Raw genomic sequence first — 21061 nt, 5'->3', positions numbered from 1 at the left:
CTGAGACACATTTGGAGCCACATTAACATTTATTTGAACAAGCAAATGAACAGCACCCCTTCCCCTTTACATAATAACAAAACTATACAATACACATAAGATTACATTTAGTATAGAGGTAAACCATATATCCTAAAGATAATCCAGGATAATCCCACTTTTAGTCTCCCCACAGTGTCACAGTTACAAAAATAAGGCATTGCCTAAGACAGAGGTTGTAATGAAGACACATGCAAAGCGGTTATATTTTAAACACAGAAAATTCCATTAAGATATTTATAATAAAATAAAGCTTTTAAGGCTGATAATACTTCATTCATTAATATTATAGAGTTGGGACACTTCTGGGTATGGATCCAAAACAAACCATCACAGAATGTGGCGCTGCAATAAATGTCAGCTGCAGCAGTCAGACAACTATTTCAACTGTGACAGCAGCAGCACACAAAAATTGATCTTAGCCCTTTGTTCCTCGACATTAATCATCATCATTATACAGGCTGCATAATGGCTCAACCTGAGCCCCTGACCCTCTGTTCCCCTCTAACTCTGGGCTTTTGATTCAATGTAATGAGGCCTGTAAACCCACACCTGAACCACAGTTATTACTCAGCACAGCCAAACCCCTTGGCCCTATACATAACATGAATAACACAGGAGACGTGCAAACAAAACATTAAGAGGCACATACTAGGACAACAATGAGATTATTCCAGGGTTGGACCAGGAGGCCAAGCTCCAGAGGCACCATGGGAGTGGGATGGGGCAGATAATGAGAAAGGGGGTAGGGGTACAGGGGCAGGTGGTGTATAAAGACTAGTGGGGGAGGGAGGGCATACTGCTGTGTGCCCTTCCCTGCTGAAAAGACCTGTCTGTTCCGCTCCCAGTTTAAATAGAGATGGGAGAGATGAGTGGGGCGGGGGCGGTCTAACAAGGGGATCATGACAAGAGGAGACATTGGCATTTTAGTGAACAGCACAAACCCTCACAGTTCATAGTCTACTTGTAATAGGCTTAAATGAAACTGAAACCAGCCATTGTGAGAAGACCTTCCTCATTATTAGTAAGTTCTGAACACAATAGTTGGGAGCTAGCATTTTCTGTCGGATCTGGTGCACAGTTTCAGCATGAAAACTGAGGCAGGTACAAAAACACCCAAAACACATCAAATTAATTTCCATGCTCCAAATTATAAGTTAGAATACTAAAGCCAAGCTTCTCTCAGCACTGAGGAGGAAAACAAATCAAAGACTGAAAATTCATCGACAAACATTTGGGTATAAGCCCACAAAACATTGTGAGTGACACTGCCAGCAGTATCACTGGAGCCTGAGAAAGTAGAGGAACTGAGGGATGTGTGCTTATGGCTTTGGTGTAATGCCGTAAATTATTGGTGGTGGGTGAAAGTCATGTTGCATTATTGTGTGCTACGCTGTGATGGAAACAAATGTCTGCTTCTGTGATGTCACTAAAAGAGAAAACAACATGTTTGCATATTATCATCTCAATTATTAAATATTATTAATCTTGCAGAACTGTGCACATTAGGCTGTATGAAGTATATGTCTTTTCATTGACAAACAGCAGCCTGGGGCCATTTGAGAATTTGTGCAACGTTTCTTTGGCATCAACTCAGACAACAGACAAGAGTGTGGCATGCATTGAAAAATGATGGTAGAGCTGTTGGTAAATTAACTTAGAACTTAGCAACAATTAGTGCGATAAATGTAATATAAGAAGAAGTGTGGTTATGGACACCTACAGCACTTAAGAAATAAATTCAACAAACCATTTGGTCTTAAATAAACTAGCTAATGTTTGTAACTGCAATTACAGTTAAAAACAGCAGTCTGTCAGTCTGTGGCACTCAAACCAAATAGCGAAGGATCATCTGTAGCACCACCAGATGGCAGCAGAGGATAGTGTTACATCAAGAAAAGGCAGCTAGTCCTCCATGTTGACTCCAATGAGTCAATAACTACTACAGGACTAAGGCTGAAAGGCACAGAGGTGAAAACTGGGAGTGTAAAAACAGAGCTTAGTAAAATGCATGTGTATAAATGCATTTGTGTAGTACCAAAATGAACAATACATAGAACAAGAGATGTCATATTGTGAATATAAACCAGGATACGAGTATAAGTATAAAGTAGTTGCACTTTTTAGCGTTTGTGGATACTGCTGGACATATAATTACAGATGTCAATTCTCTCTTGATCTTTCTTCTTCAGTCCTGGTGATAGAAGTGTAGTGTACAAAGTGCACAGGTGCATAGAGAATGAATATAAAGTCTCAGGATATGGTAAATGCACCCAGGCATTACGCCATCATTTTTCTGAATGAACATCCCCACTGTTTTTAAAAATCCATTAAATTTTGTTAGACTGAGGAAAGCTTTGCTCAAATAACGCCTAGATACCAAATTAGGTCCCTGCCTTGAGATGTTTACCCTTTAATTACATTACAAAAAATCTTTTGGGTGAGAGTTGACAATCCTCCATCACCCCCCCCCTCTCCATCTTCTGCTGTCTCCCTCTTGCCTTGCTGTTTTCAGTGTGGTAGAGGCACCACCACTTCAACATAGTTGTTGGGGAAGTATCCTGATCGTCCGCGAAGACTTCCCTCGAACCAGTTCTCATCGATTTGACTGACCAAGGTGATGACGTCACCCTCATGGAAACCCAGCTCACCGTCGTTCTCTGGCTCAAAATCATACAGGGCTTTACAGCAGGGCTCAGCTATAGAAAGGGATACAATATAGAGAGATGCAAGGAGAGAGAAAGAACAAATGCAGTCACTGTGTGAAAAGAAGAATATGTCAGTTTCCCTGTAACAAGATTAGTATATTCTCTTTGAAAGGTATTTCATTAGAAGCAGTGTGTCACTAGTACATTTTCCAAAGGAACTCTGGGACAGACCACAAAAGACATTAAATCAGGACAGGTTTACAAGTTAGTCATCAGTGTCGTAACGGAGTATTCTTCTGAAGCTCAAGATCAAAATCAATTTACGGAAATGTTACATAGCAAAACTATTTCATTTCAACCATAAAGACCATGTTAAAGTTTTAGGCCACTTTTCAAATTTACTTTCTTGTGTTGGACTTGGGATGTGAATAACATTAGATTCACTCCCTGACATCTGTAAAATAAACCACGCAGCATTCAGGGATTTTTCTTGAGGTTCAGAAGTTTTAGTCCACAGGCTGAAAGATACAAACAATTCAGCAAAAGCAGGACTGCAAGTGAAACATTTTTTTTGAACATTTTTGATTTGGTTGGCAACATTTATTAAAATACCACAGTCATCGATCATTTAAAACAAAACTAGAGAATGGTTTGCTGAAGTTTGTAAGTCTCTGCAGCCTTGGTCACTGACAGTAATGTCACACTCTGACAAGCCCCTCATTGTTCTGGGACACAGCGGACCCAACAGACACCATTCAACAATGTTAGTGAAATAATTGATCATCACAAAGACATGCATCCAATTCTCTGCCACACAGATCTGCAACAGAGTGAGTCAAAGAAGAGAAACTTTGTAGTTCTGTGTAAGTGACATCTTCAACTGTCCACTCACACGGCCTGCTCTTGATGGAGTTTCTTTGGAAGGATCGACCTCGATTTTGTACTGGGGCTGGTTAATGTCACAGAAGGAAACACATCAGTCTTGAGAATGAGATTGACTTGCATGTATGCCTTCCTCTGTGTAGATCTCGCACACATACACACATGGAGGCTCAAGCATATTCACACAGACCTCACAAAATATACAAAAGTAAGTTTACCGGGAGAGTAAGCTGGAGGGCTTGTTGCAGCGGGTGTGTATCCTCCGTTGGACTGCTCCATCTCTCCGAAGTCAATGGCGGGTCTGGGTTTGGGTGTGTATTCACGCCTTGGACGGTTCTGAGCATCAATCACCCTGCATACAAAAGAAGAAAAAACATCACCTCTCTGAGCTCTGAGTAAGAGATATACCAACACAGGAGAGAAATAATTCCAGTTTCTTGCAGGCTGTAATCCAATTACTGTAACTACAAGTTAACTGTTACAAGCAAAACATATCTACTTCATTTCATGTAATTCCAAATTCAAATTGATATTTTTATAACTCAGACAGTTTTTATGAACAAAGACAGTTATCTAAATCTATATTCAGTAAAAATAAGTGTTTTTGGCTCAGCATCAACTGCTGCTTGACAGTTATTACATCAGATGGGTAAAAGAAAAGATGGTATGACTGAATCATCCCTAGTCACGAGCCAGAGGACACAGCCTCAACACACAAAAGGCATGCCATCTTCGACAAATAGTCATGGCACTGACCTTTCTCTTAGTTTGTCAGAAAGCTCCTCAAGGATCTGGGTAGCCTGTCTGTGGTACTGCAGCATGGACTCCACAAAAGAGGATAGCTGACTCACCTGCTCCACCTACATGCATATGCACACAAAAACTATTTTAATATGAGACAAAACACAAAACGCTCTGGTCCTTTAGTGCATACTTCTGGTTAACCGTTTACATTCCTGTTTCTCATCTGTTTCATTTGTTTATCTCTATATCAGTATTGTTCATCACAATAACATCTCTAAAAAAAACCCCCTCTGAAACACCTCATCATGACATGAAAATGGTAAATACCAAACAAAACAGGTTTAACTGGCTCAGGCAACTGCAAGTCACTGTGGAAAAAAAGGGCATGTCAGCTCACACATACTGTTTTTAAAGACAAAATGTGTCATGCTAAGTGAGAAGCTGTGAGCAGCAAGAAACATGCATTTCCTAATGAGGTAATCACAGATATACTATCCAGAATAATTATTACATACTCACAAATAGGGACATTAACAAGAATTCAACATTTGTGAGTAAGTTTGAGTTAGTTACATACAACTCTAATGTTGTTTATACAGGGTTTCTTTATTTGCCCCTCTGTTTTGAGTGTCAAACTAGTTCTTAGGGGGAATAAAATACATTCATTGCATAAATGTAGCCTTACAGAATATGCCAATGCGACCCTCTGCTTCAGCCACAAATGCTTTTAATTAAATCCGAGTAATAGCATCACATTGTATTAAATGCATTTTTTCCTTCACCAGACTGCAAACATTATGAAACTCCACTTGCATCTCACAGTCTTGGCACACAAGAGATGTCTTGGCAACCATGAGATTTTCACAGCTCCTCCAAAATCTTAAAAGACTGAAGCAATGACACATTTATCTACCCAAGGAAAACTAGATATCCTTATCAAGCTTCTGCCTTGCGTGAACTCTACTCATCTATCCAACCACCTATTAAAGTGTTGCAGCAATTCCACTGGCACTGATTGAATCAGATGGCTTATTTATTTCTTTAAGCCTGTTATAGATGATTATATTGTACAAAAGAAATGTTTGTTGACTTTTAGCATAACATCATTAAGCCTTCTTCACTGAGGATTAATTGGAAGAAGAAGAAAAGTTGCTAGATTAAAAAGTTAAGCAAATGTGCTGCTGTCTGTATTTTTCACCTTGCAGAATAACAAGGACAGGCTCACTAGCTTTACTGCAGATGCATCTCTTATGCAAAAGTTACATAAATCACCTGAATATTTTTGTTAGTTCAGTCTCATTAATAACAATTACAGGTTCACAAACAGTAGCCAATTTAATGAAGGTACATCGTTTCTATTAATTTAGAGCATTACAAAAACTAATTTCACGGCCTTCTGCAATGCTAGGTGAATCAAGTTTTGTCTACAGGCTACTCACATCTGTTTCCAGCAAATTGTGCATAGATCTCTCAGCCATCTCTTTGGACTCATGGAACTTCTCCAGGGCCTGTCTGATCTCTTCATCTTGGATTTTACCTTGACGTTTCTTTTTATAATCATAGTCCAGACGGCGACTCTCCAGTTTCTTCAGGTGGTGCTGAGTGCATGAAAGAGTTGGGAATGGGAGGGTGAGGTTTTGCAGCTCATACAGTAAATATATATATAAATATATAAATATATGTACATACATATTTTTTTCACTTATTCAGGATCATTTTGAGAGATTCGCTATGCCATTAGTGTGATCCAAACATCTGCATACAGTTCGGCTGTTATGCATCTGCACTGTTAATAATTTCTTCATACTATTCCAGCTGACACACAGATTTTATAGAGCTCATTAGTCAATGTCTGGCTTGTAAGTGCAGAATTTGATTAAGTTTGATTATACCTGAATGTCTTTGATATCCTTGTCAGCGACTGCCAGCAGAGGGTCAATAAAGTTCTGCTTCACATCAATATCCAGAGAGTCCTTGACCTCAGCCATCCTCTTCATTGAATCCCCTATGTCTACTAGAGCCCCACCTGCAGTACACATACACATGCAAAACACCAGCATTAGGGAGTGTAGGACATTGTGAGGTGTGTTAACAATAATTATTGTTTCTATAAAGAAAGTGAAAACAAGAAAAAAATACAAGCAATTAAGAAGACCCTTTTTAGCCTATATTAAAATACATCCCCCCACCATATCAAAACATACACCATTACATAGAATATATGTTGGGAAACCATGTGTCTCATTTTCTCACTGACTCCATTGTTCTTACCAAAGTTGGTGTCCTCGCCCATATCCCGTCCATACTTAGTCATGCACTCCCCCAGGAGGCCCTCAGGCTGGGGGTAGCCCGGACTATTCACCTGTCCGCGGATTTTGGACACTGTGTTGAGCATGGAAAGCTTAGCTCTTGTTGCTGGGTTGGGTTGGAGGTACTCTGATGTTTTATTGATGACTTCCACCACTGCTTTGCTGGTAATATCTGCTTTCTGGTGATACAAGTTAGGGAAAGACATTATTTGACACCTGAGTGCATATGCTTAGTTGTATTCCTTTAACGCTATTAATATGAGAACAATACTGGCGGACATAATATTGTTACTCAACACATGAACTATGAGTTTAATTTTTAAATGTATGAAGTACCCTTTCGAGGTCCTTGAAGTCTTCATCCAGTTTGGTTCCCTCTGCACCTCCAACCTTCTCACTCATCAGCTGTGACCACAGAGCAAATAGAGCAATGAGGTTTACTGAATTTAGCATATTTACTGGTCCTCATGGAGGATTACTAAGTAACTAAGATTACATACATTTGTCTGAATTATGCTCTTATATCTATGCTCCACCATGACAAACTTGACATTCCGCACTTGGTCAATTTGTATTGATGTTATTATAAATATATTTTTTGTTATTTGCCATTTTACACTTTTCCACCTCCTGAGGGAGGTCAACTACGGAATTGAATTCATGGAGCAGAGGATCTCCCTGTTGTCCGTCTCCAAACATTAATGGATATTTAACATCTTCCACTATTTTCTTTTTTCCAGGAATGACTAACACAATCCTCAAAGTCCAAGACATGTCCATGTTTTCCGTCAGGAGGGACCTATTGAAGTCTGCATGAAGGAATGAGTTCTGCAAACTAGACTTTCCACTGTACTGAGAGCTTTGATTCATAAGGAATTATGCTGAAGGGTTTTCCTTTTTCCAACAGGTCAGCACTCACATTACAGTTTCCTAAACTACAACCACATTCACAGATACTTTAACTAAACACACATGCTAACTTCATCTTGCTCTCATTCACCAATGCATATCCTCACTCCCACATGGCACATACATCTTCAATTTCTCATCAGAGAAACAAACCCTCCTGTGCAGTTGGCTGGCAGGCCATACAAAGACCTATTGTATGTGTGTATGTGTGTGTGCATGCTTTGCTATTTGGTTCAACACGGTGCAGCTGTCAGCACCACGCTGCATATAAACCTGTGTGACCAGATGGATCAATCAATCCCTCTAGTTCATATAATACACAGGCCGGGAAACGTTATTTTGTGTGAAACACTCAGTGGCTCTGAAAATGCCCAAAGCACCCACTGCCAACTGGCTCATGGGATATACCTCAGCCCCATACGTTCTCTAATTATGAAGTCTAATATACAGGAGTTTAATTGCAATTAATGAATCTCTTGGTAACAGATGTGAAGTTGTGGCATGCAGATGTGTGAAATCCAAACACAAAAACACTTTCAGCGCCCGATCTGGCTTCATAATTGCCAACAAAATTTGTTTTTAGTCCAACACAACTAATAAACCTGTCTATTGCAGTCAGACCAGGGTATGTAATCTGTGGAAAACTTGAGTTTTGGTTCCAGTAATATAGCACTAAACCCAAAAGTATTTTTGCCATTTGTTACTTTAAATTGTTGAAAGCCATAACCAGATAATGAAAAGATACTGGTTCATAAGATTTGACACAGGATTTAGATTTGGTATATAACATGATTTGGACTAAAGGAGCACAATGATAAACACAATAATGCAAGCCTTATATGCATGCTTAGAAACGTAGGTTATCACAATTATTATGTTTAATCATTGATTAAATTAAGTATATTTTTATGGTGGTATGACATGAACGCTGTGAACCAACACAACTGATTATCTTCTTCCACACCATTTTCTTTCATTTCATAGCCTGAATGACAAGTGCAGTACTTGTTGAACAGACCTGTTCTAACGGATGGCAGGATGTTCAGCATAGGTCCTATGTTTACAGCTCTACTGTATGTCCCAATAGTTGAGGCATTCACAGTGGGAGTTGACCAGTACAACTGTACTGTTGTGCTAACAATTAACCTGCCTACCCAAGTCTTCCAAAAACATTGTATGGATTATAAGACTAGTGTGAATTCATTGTTATTCTTGCTGTATTCTTGACGTACTGACTTAATCTGTGTCTTCTCGTTACTTAGGAACTAGAAGCTGGTTTGGGCAGAATATACACATAACTAGGATTCCATTACCCTCACTAATGACACACCCACTGAACAAGGACCTGTCTCTTGCATATCACTAATGTCAGGCCAAAGCAAGGACCTGCTGCATGACAAGTGTCATCAAAACACTGGCCACTGGTTTTACAGGCCCTGTCTTGTTGAGTTTAATGTTTGTGGTGGCAGATTTAACTCTTAACTGCCTCAAGAGCCAAGAGTCTCATTTCTTTCATGAAATTTGGAAGCACGGGACACACCTGGTTCTCTAGGTCCAAGATTTTTAAAAGCACCAAATGTAGGGCTGTGATATTGATACACAGAATACAGTGTATGTCTGCATACAATCTGGCAGTCAGTATGACTTGCTTTTTTTAATCTCCCAGATCCATCTAGTGTTACATGCACTGTTGCACTGAAAATGTAGTAAGAAATTTTTTTTTAAAAATGAGATGTTTAGGACTAGAAAAACAAGATATCAATTGACATTGTAGATTCTTTACATATTAGAGATGGAAAACTGAGTTCAGATAGTGACTTTTCTTAGATAAACTGAAATATAGAGATGTGGACATACATATATTTACATACAAATATCTTGAAATTGCATGACACAATATTATCCAGCTAGCTAGGGGTGATCAAAGATCAGTTCAGCAACACTTGCAAACACAGGACATAGTGGCAGCTTAGAGATGACAGCATTTTAGGAATCGCTCAAACGTGTACTATACGACTACAACTGCGACCTCACCACAACACATTTGTCGTCATACAAGTGTTATGAAAACGTTGTGTAATCTTAGAGATAACAAACACGAACACCATTTTATTACTTGAATTATGTATCTACCTGCTGTTTTACATGACAGCAAAACACAACGAAACCAAACTCTCAAACTGTCATCACATACAGTGTCTCCATTAATCCAAAAACCCCTATCTTTCTATGCCTGACTTCATGCATCAACAGAAACCTCAGAAGGTTAGCGTTGATCTTGAACATGACTGTTATTTCAATAAAAATGCAGGGATGAAAGCTGCGGAGCTGGTCACAAACCTGGCTGCAAACTAACTTAAACTATCCTGCCAACAATTATCTTCAGTTAACCTAAGGGAAAGTAAGTACCTAAATACAAAAGGCTATAAAAATCCACTCTGGAAGCTAACGGAAATAGCCAACTTTAACGTTAGTTTGGTTTAACTTGACGTTAACTTGCTAACTCTCTAGATTAGCTTTAGCTAAAGGGTTAACGTTGACGTTACCTATGAGCGTCAACACATTTGACAGTTGATGAAGAGTTTAATAACAACATAGCTAGTCGTATACCTTTCAACAAGTTAAAGTGTTTCATAATATTTAACCACGAAAACATGTTTTATCGTTATTCATGACGTTTTCCAGCTAGCTTGAAGCTAGCGCAATAAAAGTGACGATAATGTTAGCTAGCTAGCTAAGCTACCGGCTAATGATAAAAAAGTAGCGCGTTTACCTGGCTTGCTTTGTAAAATTGCTTCTTAAATCCTGCGACGGACATCTTGCACCGTCAGTATTGCCACCTGGACCTCGACGGGGAAATGTATGTTTTAAAATAGTTGCTGTAAGTCTGTAGGAAGCGCAAACAGCAGCCGAGCAACGCGTATTAAAACTTCGCACCGTGGATGTGAAACTTGCTAGGCAACCACAATTTCCTGGCCTCAACTTCATATGGGAGGCTCCAGCCTGGTGGATAAAGTGGGTCAAAACACACATACATACACACACACACACACATACACAAACAAATAAATCATGCATCCAAACATCCTCCTTTCTCTGCAGACAGACAACATTTCTGGCTTTGCTTCCTTTAACCTCCATGTTTCATTACTTTATTCTATGTTGCTGTCGCCTAATTTTGGTGGATAGCAAATGAATAGCAAAATGATGTTTTAAATATGCTTAATTCTCCATTTGCACGAATTGTTTTTTAAAATTAACTAATCATTCAATATCGAATAATTTTCTCAATTAATTGCTTATCATAAATTAGCAATTAATGAATGAAATTGTTAGAAAATGTCCCTCACGATTCCCTGGAGCCACAGGTGAAGTCTTTATTTATTTAAGCAAAAAAAAAAAAAAAAATTAATTAAGAAATTAAGTCCAGGTCTGAACACACTCCATCCATTTAGGAAGCCAGAAAAAGCTTTTAAATAAACCTTATATTATGATTTTTTTTCTTTTTGTCAAGTCCTCTTGCCAAGATGAAGGTGGAGCTTTCACGCTTAACTTTAAATGTTGATAAAGATATTTAACTGATGATATAAAACACAAAAGCAGCAAATCCTCATATTGGAGAGGCTGCATCTTGATCGATAAATAACTTGAATGATTGTTTGTTTACAATGCTGCCACTTAATATTTTGTTAGTGGATTAATATAATTATTGTTACAGTTAAATTAATGGTATGAAAGGAATACAGTATGCACAGAATAATATCCAATCAGACAGTTTTAGAGGTCATCTATTGGTACAATATGAAAAGACACATATATGTTCATTGACATGAAAGCAAAATTCAATTTTAAATAAAACTCTGAAACATTTCAAAAGAAAAAGAAACAATTTATTACATTCTTAAAACCACATATAAGGTATCCCATTGGACAACAATATATATCAAGCTGTGTGACTCAGTTACTCTTGGACTAGTAATATACCTCTTGTACATTTTGTCATACAGGGAAAGAATAGGGAGACAAACTATTGTTTTTTTGTTTGTATTTTTCCTAATCTTTCTTCAATTAAAAAAAATAGATCACTGACTTTACAAGACAAAAGTGGAGATGTAAAGAAAAAGGTGGATAAAAGACTGACAAATAAATGAAAATCACAGCAAAAGAAACATTAAACCCCAATAATGAAATCCATTTTTAAATCTAACTGATTTATTTATTCATTTTTTAAAATTCCTATGTCTCTTAAATTTAATGTTACAATATTAGGACAAACGGGAAGGGCTTTGACACTTTGTGAGTAACATTCACAAAAATAGAACTTACGTCCACAGTGATTATGGTTATGGGTCTCATCTTAGGTGCAAAGGTGTGAGGAGTACAAGGCTAAAAGACGACACTGGTAATAAAGGGACAAGAGATCACAGCTAGCTCCCTGAGCGGCAAACAGCAGGTCCTCAGACTCTGCTCGAGAACTTCACAGCACCCCTAGTAAGACATTATCATCTCAATGCTATTACAACCTTTAGAAAGCATGTTATTTATGCACATGAAAAATGTAAACAGTTAGGGATGACATTGTGTGACAGATGTGGAATAAAAAACTACAATAATAAAACAGATAGACTGAAAACAGTTAAGTCTTACTGGCATTGAGGCCCAACTCAGGGGGGCAGCTGGTAGCTCTGTCTGGCCTTAGACTAGTGTCCAGTGAGAAAGAGGAAAGTATAAGTGCTTGGTATTCAGACAAGTGTTGGGTTTAGGACTAAAGGAGAGGGGAACAGCAAATGTACAAAATAATACAGTTGCTCCAACCAGCAGGGAGGGTTTATGATACATATTATGGACCATCATCATCCCGGCCTTTAACCAACTGAAACATGAGTGAAAGACAGTTATACTACACCTACTCCTCTGACTGCTGGTTCGAAACAGGGGGGGAGACCCTGTGCGTGTCCCCTTTTATTTTACAGTTCATGAAGTCATCTTTTGCCTTGCTTTCTCTTTTCCTTAGTGTCCTGTTTGTCCTCTTGTCTCTTTATGCAGGGGGACAGCAGCGACAGTGCAGACTGAAAGCTCTCAGTTTAAATGCAAGACAATGGCAAAGTTTTTTCGCCTTTGTTTGGGTACACTGCCTCCCCTTCTGTGTCGTATCTGCAACAAGTGTCCACCCCATCACTTGCGCTTTGACCGCGCCTAACCCAGCTGGGTTTGCCGTCATGGCAAGAGGGGGTTGTTGCCACGGAAACCTGAGAGTACTGTCAAGAGAGGAAAAATAGTCCAGAAAAACATTTGAGTCCAAAAATCAGCTATCCTCACGCATCCATCTTTTTTTGTCCTCTACATCTTACTATCCACTTTTCTCTCCCTTTCTCTCTGAACTGAACTGAACACACATTCTATCTCTCTCCATATACTTATATAGTCATCTATTTACATTCTTATTTAAAATATTTGTTTATAAATGTGTATATAAATTAAAGATAATTTCATCTTGTCCTGTCTCTAAGTGGCATTTACAAGGAAAGGGGTGTGTGGGACTGAGGTTTCTCATTGCATTACAAGAGCCTACAAAAAGGCAGCACCGAGCACCGTCTAAATTTGTGTGAAACTGGTTCTCAGCTGATGAAGGAGGTCAGGCTAAGCCATGAGTCATATCATATCTGTGTGTGTCCGTCTATGTCAGAGAAAATGACTCATGATCTTGGTCCCTAAGTGATGGTCAGTACAAGCATATTGTCTGTATGAATACAAATCTGTACCATACTGAGATGTATTAATATCGAGAGATATATTGACTGAGAGTTGTATTAACAGTGAGACCTGTTGATCACAACTTTATTCTAATACTATTTGTAAAACTCTGTCTCAGAGTGGCAGGGTTGTACATTCACTGTTGTTGGGTTCTGGCGTGTGCACTGGTGCTTATCTATGAGGTACATTCATAACTGGTTGGCTGATCCACAGTGGATCTGATCTTAAACAAGTGTTAGAGCTTGGAGCTGTTACATGCTAAGTGGGCTGCTGTGTTAGTTATGGTGCCCATCCTCTGGTTGTTAATGCTACAATTTGCACAGGACCATAAGCATGTGTGGTCTGTAGTGTAAGGTGCTTTGCCTGCTGGGAAAGTGGAGGACTACTTTGGGATCATGGGAGACGGAGTATTAAAAGTCCTGGATTGTCTCTTAACTGCTGGTTGTTGAGCTTCAACATCTCTATCCTTCTTTGTCTCTCCTCTTGCTTCCCTACCTCTTAATACACTCTCCATCTCTCTTGTTTGTTTGTCTGTGTGTCTAGCTGTTGGTGGAGTCCGGCAGAGACATCTCGCTGCCAAACACTTCCCGGTACAGTGGTGGGAAACTGTAGGCGGTCTCTGGGTGGACCAAACGGAAAAACTCCAGTTTATCAATGTGGAGGTTACAGATAGACTTCATTATGGGCAGCTTGGATACCATCTGTGGGGACAGAGGAGATACAAAGGTAAAATTTTTGTGTTCGTTTACACAATTGTATGTGCTCAAGATTAGTTGTGACTGTTTGTCTTTACCTTGTCCAGTTTCTCGTCAGAAGCACCACTCTTATGTAGACTGTGCTGCAGAGCCAAGTAGACTTTCTCTTGGAGTTTCTGAACCTTCTGGCCTTCTGTCAGCCAGGGTCGATCTACAGGAAAGAAAATATTAACCCCTTAACATACAGTTTGCTCAGTTTATTTTTCCTTTAGTGGCTTTAGTGTTGGTAAAATCATTTTACTTCATGCTGTTTGACAGAATCTATTCTGTATAAGCTCTTGATTGATGCAATATAATGTGAAATATTCAGACCTGAGACATTTCTCTCATTCAGTCAAATGGAAATATATTGGATGAAGTATTTGGTATGTTTGGAAATTTTGGAATCTCCTCAAAACTTTAAAATAACGTTTTGTGAGTATGAAAAAGATTTGACAGCACACTTTGCCACTAAAACTGGTAGTTCACAGATGTGATGCACAGGCTGATATATACTGCTGATATGACACATGGTGGAAAATGACCAGTTTTATAATGCAATATCACTTTAAAAAGAAATCTCATAATAAACCGAAACCTTCATGTGTGAGACATCTACAAAAACTTAATTGTGTCATATGTTTATGTTGAATATTGGTATCCACTCACTCTTTTATGTCAGCGCAGCTTTCTTTACAAAAGACAGAGCAGCACTGAATACAACTCTATTGTTCTGCAGTATAATAAGCTCTTCCTCTTGAACATGTTTGTGTTTATGAATGTGTATGTCAGTGAGAAAGAGTAATAGAAAAAGGATAATCACCAGGGGATAGAAGGACGGCAGCACTAAACAGAGCCATCTCTTCGTCAGATAGCTGTAGACGGCAGAGTCCTTTTCCAAGGTCAAACACTGCACTGACCAGATCATCACAACCTGCACAAACACGTTGTTGTTTAATAAAATGACACAACAGATTGAAGACTTCAGTAGTTCTGCTTCATTAGACCACTGATGCACGAGATACCCAAGAGGGTTGACAGTGTGAAAAGACTGATCTACGGAGACCTACAGTGAAAATTCCACAATAAAATTGTACCAGTTTTTCATAATGCCGTGTCTGGCCTCTCAGAAATGACAGATTATCAGTGTTTTTAAAAATCAATTAAAAACATCTTACAGAGAAATCCTGCTGTGCTGACTGACATTATCCATCATTTGAAATGAGACAACTTGGCTAATGATTCCTTCAATGAGTTTAACACACTATTCACATTTAATGGGATTTTTTTTTCACTTTCTGCATTTGGATGTATTGTTACACAGTTGGTGGTACTAAAGAGGCAAGGCAGTACTTCAGAAATCTAGATGGAGGCTTTCCATTATGTCTCCTCAAAGTCAGTTCCAGCTTTAACAAACTGCTGTTAACAAGACTGAAACTGAAAACTTTCTTAAAGATTCATTCTAAGAAGAATTTCCTCAGTTATTTAATTTAAAATAATGAATTGAGGCCTCTCTGTGAGCTGTTAATAATGGATTGAGAACAGTGGGAGCCCTGGCATTTTCCTACACACCAAAGGTAATTATTGCACAGCACGAGTGAAACTTACATAAGACATAAGAAACACAAGATGTTTTAACGGGTCACTTTCAATTATCTGAAGGTTTTAGAGCTTAAACTACAACTACATTCCCATCTGATCCTCACCAAGTGCTTTGAAGAACTGAGCCGAAGCAAACTTCCCATTGAAGAAAATGGTGCTGTTGTTGACGTTGAAAGCTCGGCACATACGTATCAGCAGGACCTCCAGGCAGCCTGAAATGGTACCCACAGATAGAGGCAAAGACATAGAGATATGGGGAGATGTAGAGAGGAGAGAAAAGAGGAGGGAGGGAGAGAGAAGGTCCAAGATACTCCAACATGCACAAAACAAACACACAACAAAATGTAAATAATTTTGATCCAGATTGGTGCACAGCATATATGAGAAATTTTTGAACCATTTAAAAATCAACAGGATAAGATGGATATCCCCCAAGATTTTTTTTAAAAAGTTCAAAACATTTACAGAGTAAACCATTTGTCAAATATATGCATTTTATGTCACAGATATGTGTTGAGCAGATGGCAGAAAATAATTGCAAATTTTGTTTCCAGAATTGTGTAGTTCCCCCCAGTGTTTGAACAAGGTGTATGTAATTTAATAAAAATAAATGGATGGTTAAAAAAAAAGGCAAAGGTAGAAGGTTGGAGACAAAAAAAACAGGAAGGAACTGAAGTTAGCAAGTTTCAGACTCAGTTTACTTTGGAAGAATTAACAGTTAGTGAAGGATCTGAGATTTGAGAATTGTTCGACTGTGCACTGACCTGCTTTCAGCAATATAATCTGATCATTCTGGCACAGGTCCATGAAGCCAGCAATGCGTTTGGCAAACTCCACCACGTACTGAATGGCGTTGGTGATGTGGTGTGCACACTGCTGCCACATCCACTCAGCTGACTGAAAGAGGGACACAGAAATAAATTGTGAGTATTACAAACCCATTAACATCACTTCAAATTAGTTGTTCAAGTTCAAATCACATTCAGCACTTGCACTGACTAAACTGATTTTTTTTTTAAATATAGAAATCCAACTTCTACCTACTCACTGAACATCACTGAAATATATAGGCCTACAAAGTAGGCTCATTGAGTTTTTTTTTTTTTAAATTTATTTTAGTACTGATAAAAATTATCTGAAGCAGACAGCCTTGTTTAGGCTGAAAGCTACTGAGTCATTTTGATCTCATACTGATAAATTTGAAGTGAAAATGCTATAAAAGATAGTGACAACAGAACCTATAGTATGGGCTTCATTCTGTACCTTGTTCTGAAAAACACGTGTTTCCTCAGGTGTGTATTGCACCCAGGTGAATCTCTTCATGTCTTCAGCGCTGTACTGACACGTCTCTAAGTGAGACTTAACAATACTCTGAGTGATGCGCTCTGCGAAAGAAAATAAGCACATACACACATACATCAGTGCTGCCTCACTCACGTTATTTGTGGCAGTAGCAGGTTTGTGCATCAGAGAGGCAGAGAGGGAGAGAGACAGAGAGAGAGAGAGCAGTGGAGTGTAACAGTGATGTTGGTGATGTTGTTTACATTTCCGCAGATCACTGCAGTGTGACCTTGAATTACAAACTCAATGCTTTGCAACACTATGCTGTAACATCTGCCCCCAAAGAGGCTGAGTGCTACTGCCTCATCTGCTCATCTTATGTCTGCAGAAGTTAGGTCTCCATCTCCTGCACCTTTTATAATCCAACAGACACAATATTTATTCACTGCTTCTTTTGTAAGTCCCCAGAGCCCCTTTCAAAGCCTCCGTCCAGTTTGTTGTTGCCAGCAACCATAAAGATGTAAAATAAAATACAAATGCATTTCTCCTCAAGGTCTCTAGAGACACCATCTCTATAAATGCCTTTGCTTCTTTACCTCTGTAAATACCACTACACCCCCATCCCTTTATCTGCCCCTGTTTGTGGATGGGCTGGTATTGGTGAACATCTTCTGCTTGTTTCCTGCTTGTTTGTTTTGCCCATTTAATCTAGTCCATGTCCTGTTTTGCTGTTCTATCTGCCATGTATTATTTTTTTCTTTTCCAATCTGTTCATGAGACATGTCCTTGTGCTTTATCTTTGTTTGTCATTGAATTCATTTTGCTTTTTCAAAATATATTTTCATTTAATTTATTATTTGATTTTGTTTTGCTCTTTCCCAGTCAAGCAGTGCTAACAATTTACTGTAAACTCTCTAACAAAAGGAAGTAGTCAGATAAGGGTCAGGTGGAAAAAAGAAACAAAATAACCACTACCTCTATGACATTTATATAGCAATTTTTTTTAACAGCACAGCAAACCCATGCCACTCTGCTGTTTTTACCCATTGATTTATTAGTTATAATCTATTCTGCTTTGCCTTGGTTTAATGATGCAAACTGCTGTTATAAAACTCAACACTCCCAGTTATACAATGAAAGGGTTCATGGTCCCTGGACTGCTAAGACCATGAACCATAAGACCAGCATGCAGCAGGAAATGAAAGATGGGAGAAATATGACAATATATAAAAGAAATGCCTTTCTCTCAAAATACCTTGTAACAAGTAGAGTAATCCACTTTGTGACACAATGTCTGTTTAAGTAAAGTGTCATTAAAAAAAGAAATTATTCGTGATACTTCATTGTTAGTACTCACCAAGGTCCGTTATTGAGCAGTCATCAGGCAGATGGTCCAGCAGTGCATGTGTGTGTCCCAGCAGCGGATGTGTGTGAGAGTGTGTATGCAGGAGCTGTATCCCATTGCTGTCTGCCCCATCCAGTATAGTCTGCTGTGGGGAATTCTGATTGGACAAGGATGAGGAGGAAGAAGAAGAAGAGGACGATGAGTTGGAGGTGTTTCCAGTGCTGGCTCCTCCACCTCCTCCGAGCAGCTCCAGGCTGCAGTACTCGCTGGCCTCCTCGGGGGTCAGCGGCAGATCGAACAGGTCAGGCAGCGCTGCGATGTCATCCAGGTCGCTGAGGGTGGAGCTGGAGCCCCCGCTGCTGTAGGAGCGGCTCAGACCCTCTTCACCATCCTCCCCGCTACCTCCACAGACTCCATCCTCCCTGGGTAAGGACAGAGCTGTAGAGCCCCCGCCTCCAGAGCCCACACACTCCTGGGACTTCTGGTGCTTCTGAACTTCAGCGTAGAGGCTATCACGCTGCTTCTTTGACATACGACCGAACTTCACAGCTACAGGGAGAAAATACATTTAATTATAGTAGATAAACAGACTCATCTTACAAGTAATGGCTTTCTGCACGGGTAGGATATGTCGTCACATTTACTGTGATAACAATAAATTAAATATATATTTAATTATAGTTATTTATTTTATTATATAAGCATTTGTGCAAAAATGTTTCATTTATTTGTTGCCAAACTAAAAATTTCACATCTATAGCTGTTACCTCAATCTAATTGTAAGATACATAGATTGCCTTTGCCACCTTATCTACAAGTACTGTATGTTCCAGTCCCTATATCCAGTTTGCATGATGACACTTAAGGAAGTAAGTATAGAGGGTACAGTGTGTTCTTCGTGTGTTTACCATCTCTGCTCATGCCCAAAGCCAGACACTTCTGTAGGCGACAGTGTTGGCAGCGGTTACGATTTGTACGGTCGATCAGGCAGTTCCTCTGGCGGGAACACGAGTACATGGCATTGTTCTGCTGGCTGCGACGAAAGAAACCCTAGACACGCACAAACACACACATACAAACACTGTAAATGACTGTGCATGTTAACTAAAACAGGATGATTAAAGTGAAGTTTGGTAACCTTGTTGAATCTCTGTGTTTTCTCCTCACCTTGCAGCCTTCGCAAGTGATGACTCCATAGTGGATCCCTGAGGACTTGTCCCCACAGATCTTACAGGGGATGACCTCGATCTGAGCTGCAGGACCAAAAACAACGGTGATAAGAGAGGTCAGAAATCCGCTGCATAATGTGTCTCAAATTTACATAGAAAGCAGAAAGTCAATGGTCAACATCTGCTGAGTAAGGTGCTGCAGTGACATCTTTGGCTTGTTCGACAACACTGTCATACTGTGGAAGGTTGCCAAAAATAGTTAATAACTAAACACTAACACAACATTTAGGAACATGATACATTCATTCAGACATAACACGTGTTCACAGAAACCCATACTTAGCATATATTGAGTGCCTGCTTCACTGTAACTGGAGTTAGTGGGTCTTGTCTGAACTATTGACTTTATCCAAGATTTGTAAAACTTTATTTTATTTTTATTTTAAAACTTTGAAAGTTTTTGTTCTATACAGCGCAAAACCTGTTATCAACTTACACTGACAACTAATAATTGTGGAGATTAAAATCCTCCTCTATCTGAGCCCTGCATGCTTTTGATACAGCTCATTGTGTTATATTTATCAGTCTTGTTGAGTAAAGGCTATGACATGTACTTTTGGAAGGGCCTCTTCCTCTTTAGCCTGTATCTCAACTAGTGTTACCCAGTAGTCATTTTAGTGTCCCTTCCATTTATTTGTAGTGTTTTATACATAATGTCCGTAAACATATCAGCTAGAATATAGTAAGTACCACCTAAACCTGACAACATAGCCAAATTACAAATTTGTGGTCTTTGATTTTAAGAACAAGATGGACCAGAATTTCTTCTTGCTTAAATGCATAAAATCTGAGATGCTTTTATTTTGCTGCCCCAAAGTACAATCAGCTTTTTACAGTAACACAAACCAACCATATTTAGGGCATGATTTTTTGGCTCTCTCATTTGCTGGCCATTTATGTTGTTCTATCAACTTTTCTGCAGCTATAAACCTTGGCCAAAATTAGGTTCTTTGTATCTCCTGTATTCCTTGAAAAGGTTGCTCATGCTTTTATCTCATCACAGTCAGACCGCTGTTTCTGTGTGTACTCAGGGCTCAATAAGAAGGCCATCTTCTGTCTCCTGCTGATACAAAATGCAGCTGCAAGGCTTTGACAATTTCTATTTCAATCAGTTGTTATGGTACACCTATCCTTGCCTCCCTTCTCTGGGAGCTAGTAAGATACACATTTGAATTCACCATTTCACTGACATTGTTACAGGCTTTAGACACAAAGTTACATTTTATGTCAGTTGTCTTTGAGTGTGAGTGCAGTCTGTGATCCTGAGGTCAGTCCTGGTTAAAATATGCAGCATTACCAGGGGCGATCATGTCTTTGAAACTCCTTTTCTGTAAATCCCACGCTAGCCAAGAGCAGTACTTACTTTCATCGGAAGGCCTTTGACATAACCTATTTCACTGACCTTTAACTATTTGTCGGGATATTTTGTCCTTCCTTTTATGATGCCTTATGACCTCTGAATTCGCTGTTTGGTAGAACACATGTTTTATTGAAAATACTTTGTAACTCCTATTTTAATTGTTCTTATTAGATAATCATTAACGCATTTTAGAAGATTAAACAGATCACTGCATGAGTCAGATTC

At 39.1% G+C, this 21061-nt stretch overlaps 3 protein-coding genes across 5 annotated transcripts in view; 1 reads left to right on the top strand and 2 right to left on the bottom strand.

Moving 5' to 3' along the window:
* Positions 1–10: 10 nt before the first annotated feature.
* Positions 11–10496, bottom strand: LOC139629696 (endophilin-A2-like). 2 transcript variants are annotated; one of them, XM_071492474.1, is made up of 9 exons: positions 10305–10496; positions 6959–7027; positions 6585–6801; positions 6206–6339; positions 5753–5911; positions 4326–4429; positions 3788–3921; positions 3580–3636; positions 11–2738 (listed from the first exon to the last, which is right to left on the bottom strand). In XM_071492474.1, the coding sequence occupies exons 1-9, from the start codon at positions 10347–10349 to the stop codon at positions 2551–2553; spliced, it is 1107 nt and encodes a 368-aa protein (XP_071348575.1). In that variant the 5' UTR covers positions 10350–10496; the 3' UTR covers positions 11–2550. The 2 variants fall into 2 exon arrangements, with proteins under 2 accessions (XP_071348575.1, XP_071348576.1); XM_071492475.1 differs by lacking the exon at positions 3580–3636.
* Positions 10497–11399: 903 nt separating this feature from the next.
* LOC139629692 (nuclear receptor ROR-beta-like) overlaps positions 11400–21061 on the bottom strand; it is a 15673-nt gene continuing 6011 nt past the window's right edge. The window contains exons 2-10 of the mRNA XM_071492466.1: positions 19415–19500; positions 19156–19297; positions 18260–18796; positions 16885–17006; positions 16386–16518; positions 15726–15833; positions 14843–14953; positions 14079–14191; positions 11400–13986 (exon numbers count right to left, since the gene is read on the bottom strand). Coding sequence (XP_071348567.1) covers positions 13825–13986; positions 14079–14191; positions 14843–14953; positions 15726–15833; positions 16386–16518; positions 16885–17006; positions 18260–18796; positions 19156–19297; positions 19415–19500 — 1514 coding nt within the window. The 3' untranslated portion in view covers positions 11400–13824. The remainder of the gene's footprint in view (positions 13987–14078; positions 14192–14842; positions 14954–15725; positions 15834–16385; positions 16519–16884; positions 17007–18259; positions 18797–19155; positions 19298–19414; positions 19501–21061) is intronic.
* Positions 18538–21061, top strand: part of LOC139629693 (G-protein coupled receptor 35-like) — a 20876-nt gene continuing 18352 nt past the window's right edge. For both annotated transcript variants that reach the window (XM_071492470.1, XM_071492468.1), the window contains exons 1-2: positions 18538–18673; positions 19422–19532. The gene's annotated coding sequence lies outside the window, so the exon portion shown is untranslated. The remainder of the gene's footprint in view (positions 18674–19421; positions 19533–21061) is intronic.

The sequence above is a fragment of the Trachinotus anak genome, unplaced genomic scaffold (genome assembly GCF_046630095.1).
Source record: "Trachinotus anak isolate AG129_WGS33_773 ecotype Australia unplaced genomic scaffold, CSIRO_AGI_Tana_v1 ptg000012l, whole genome shotgun sequence".
Classification (NCBI taxonomy): domain Eukaryota; kingdom Metazoa; phylum Chordata; class Actinopteri; order Carangiformes; family Carangidae; genus Trachinotus; species Trachinotus anak.
Note: the sequence above shows the minus strand (reverse complement) of the source record. Positions and strands in the feature narration are given on the sequence as shown.

Coding starts and splice junctions, on each gene's coding strand:
- LOC139629696 (XM_071492474.1), bottom strand. CDS start 10,349: ATGTCCGTCGCAGGATTTAAGAAGCAATTTTACAAAGCAAGCCAG. Junction 5,912..6,205: donor AGGATATCAAAGACATTCAG/GTATAATCAAAC, acceptor TCATGCACTCAG/CACCACCTGAAGAAACTGGA. Junction 3,922..4,325: donor TCTGACAAACTAAGAGAAAG/GTCAGTGCCATG, acceptor TTTTGTATGCAG/GGTGATTGATGCTCAGAACC.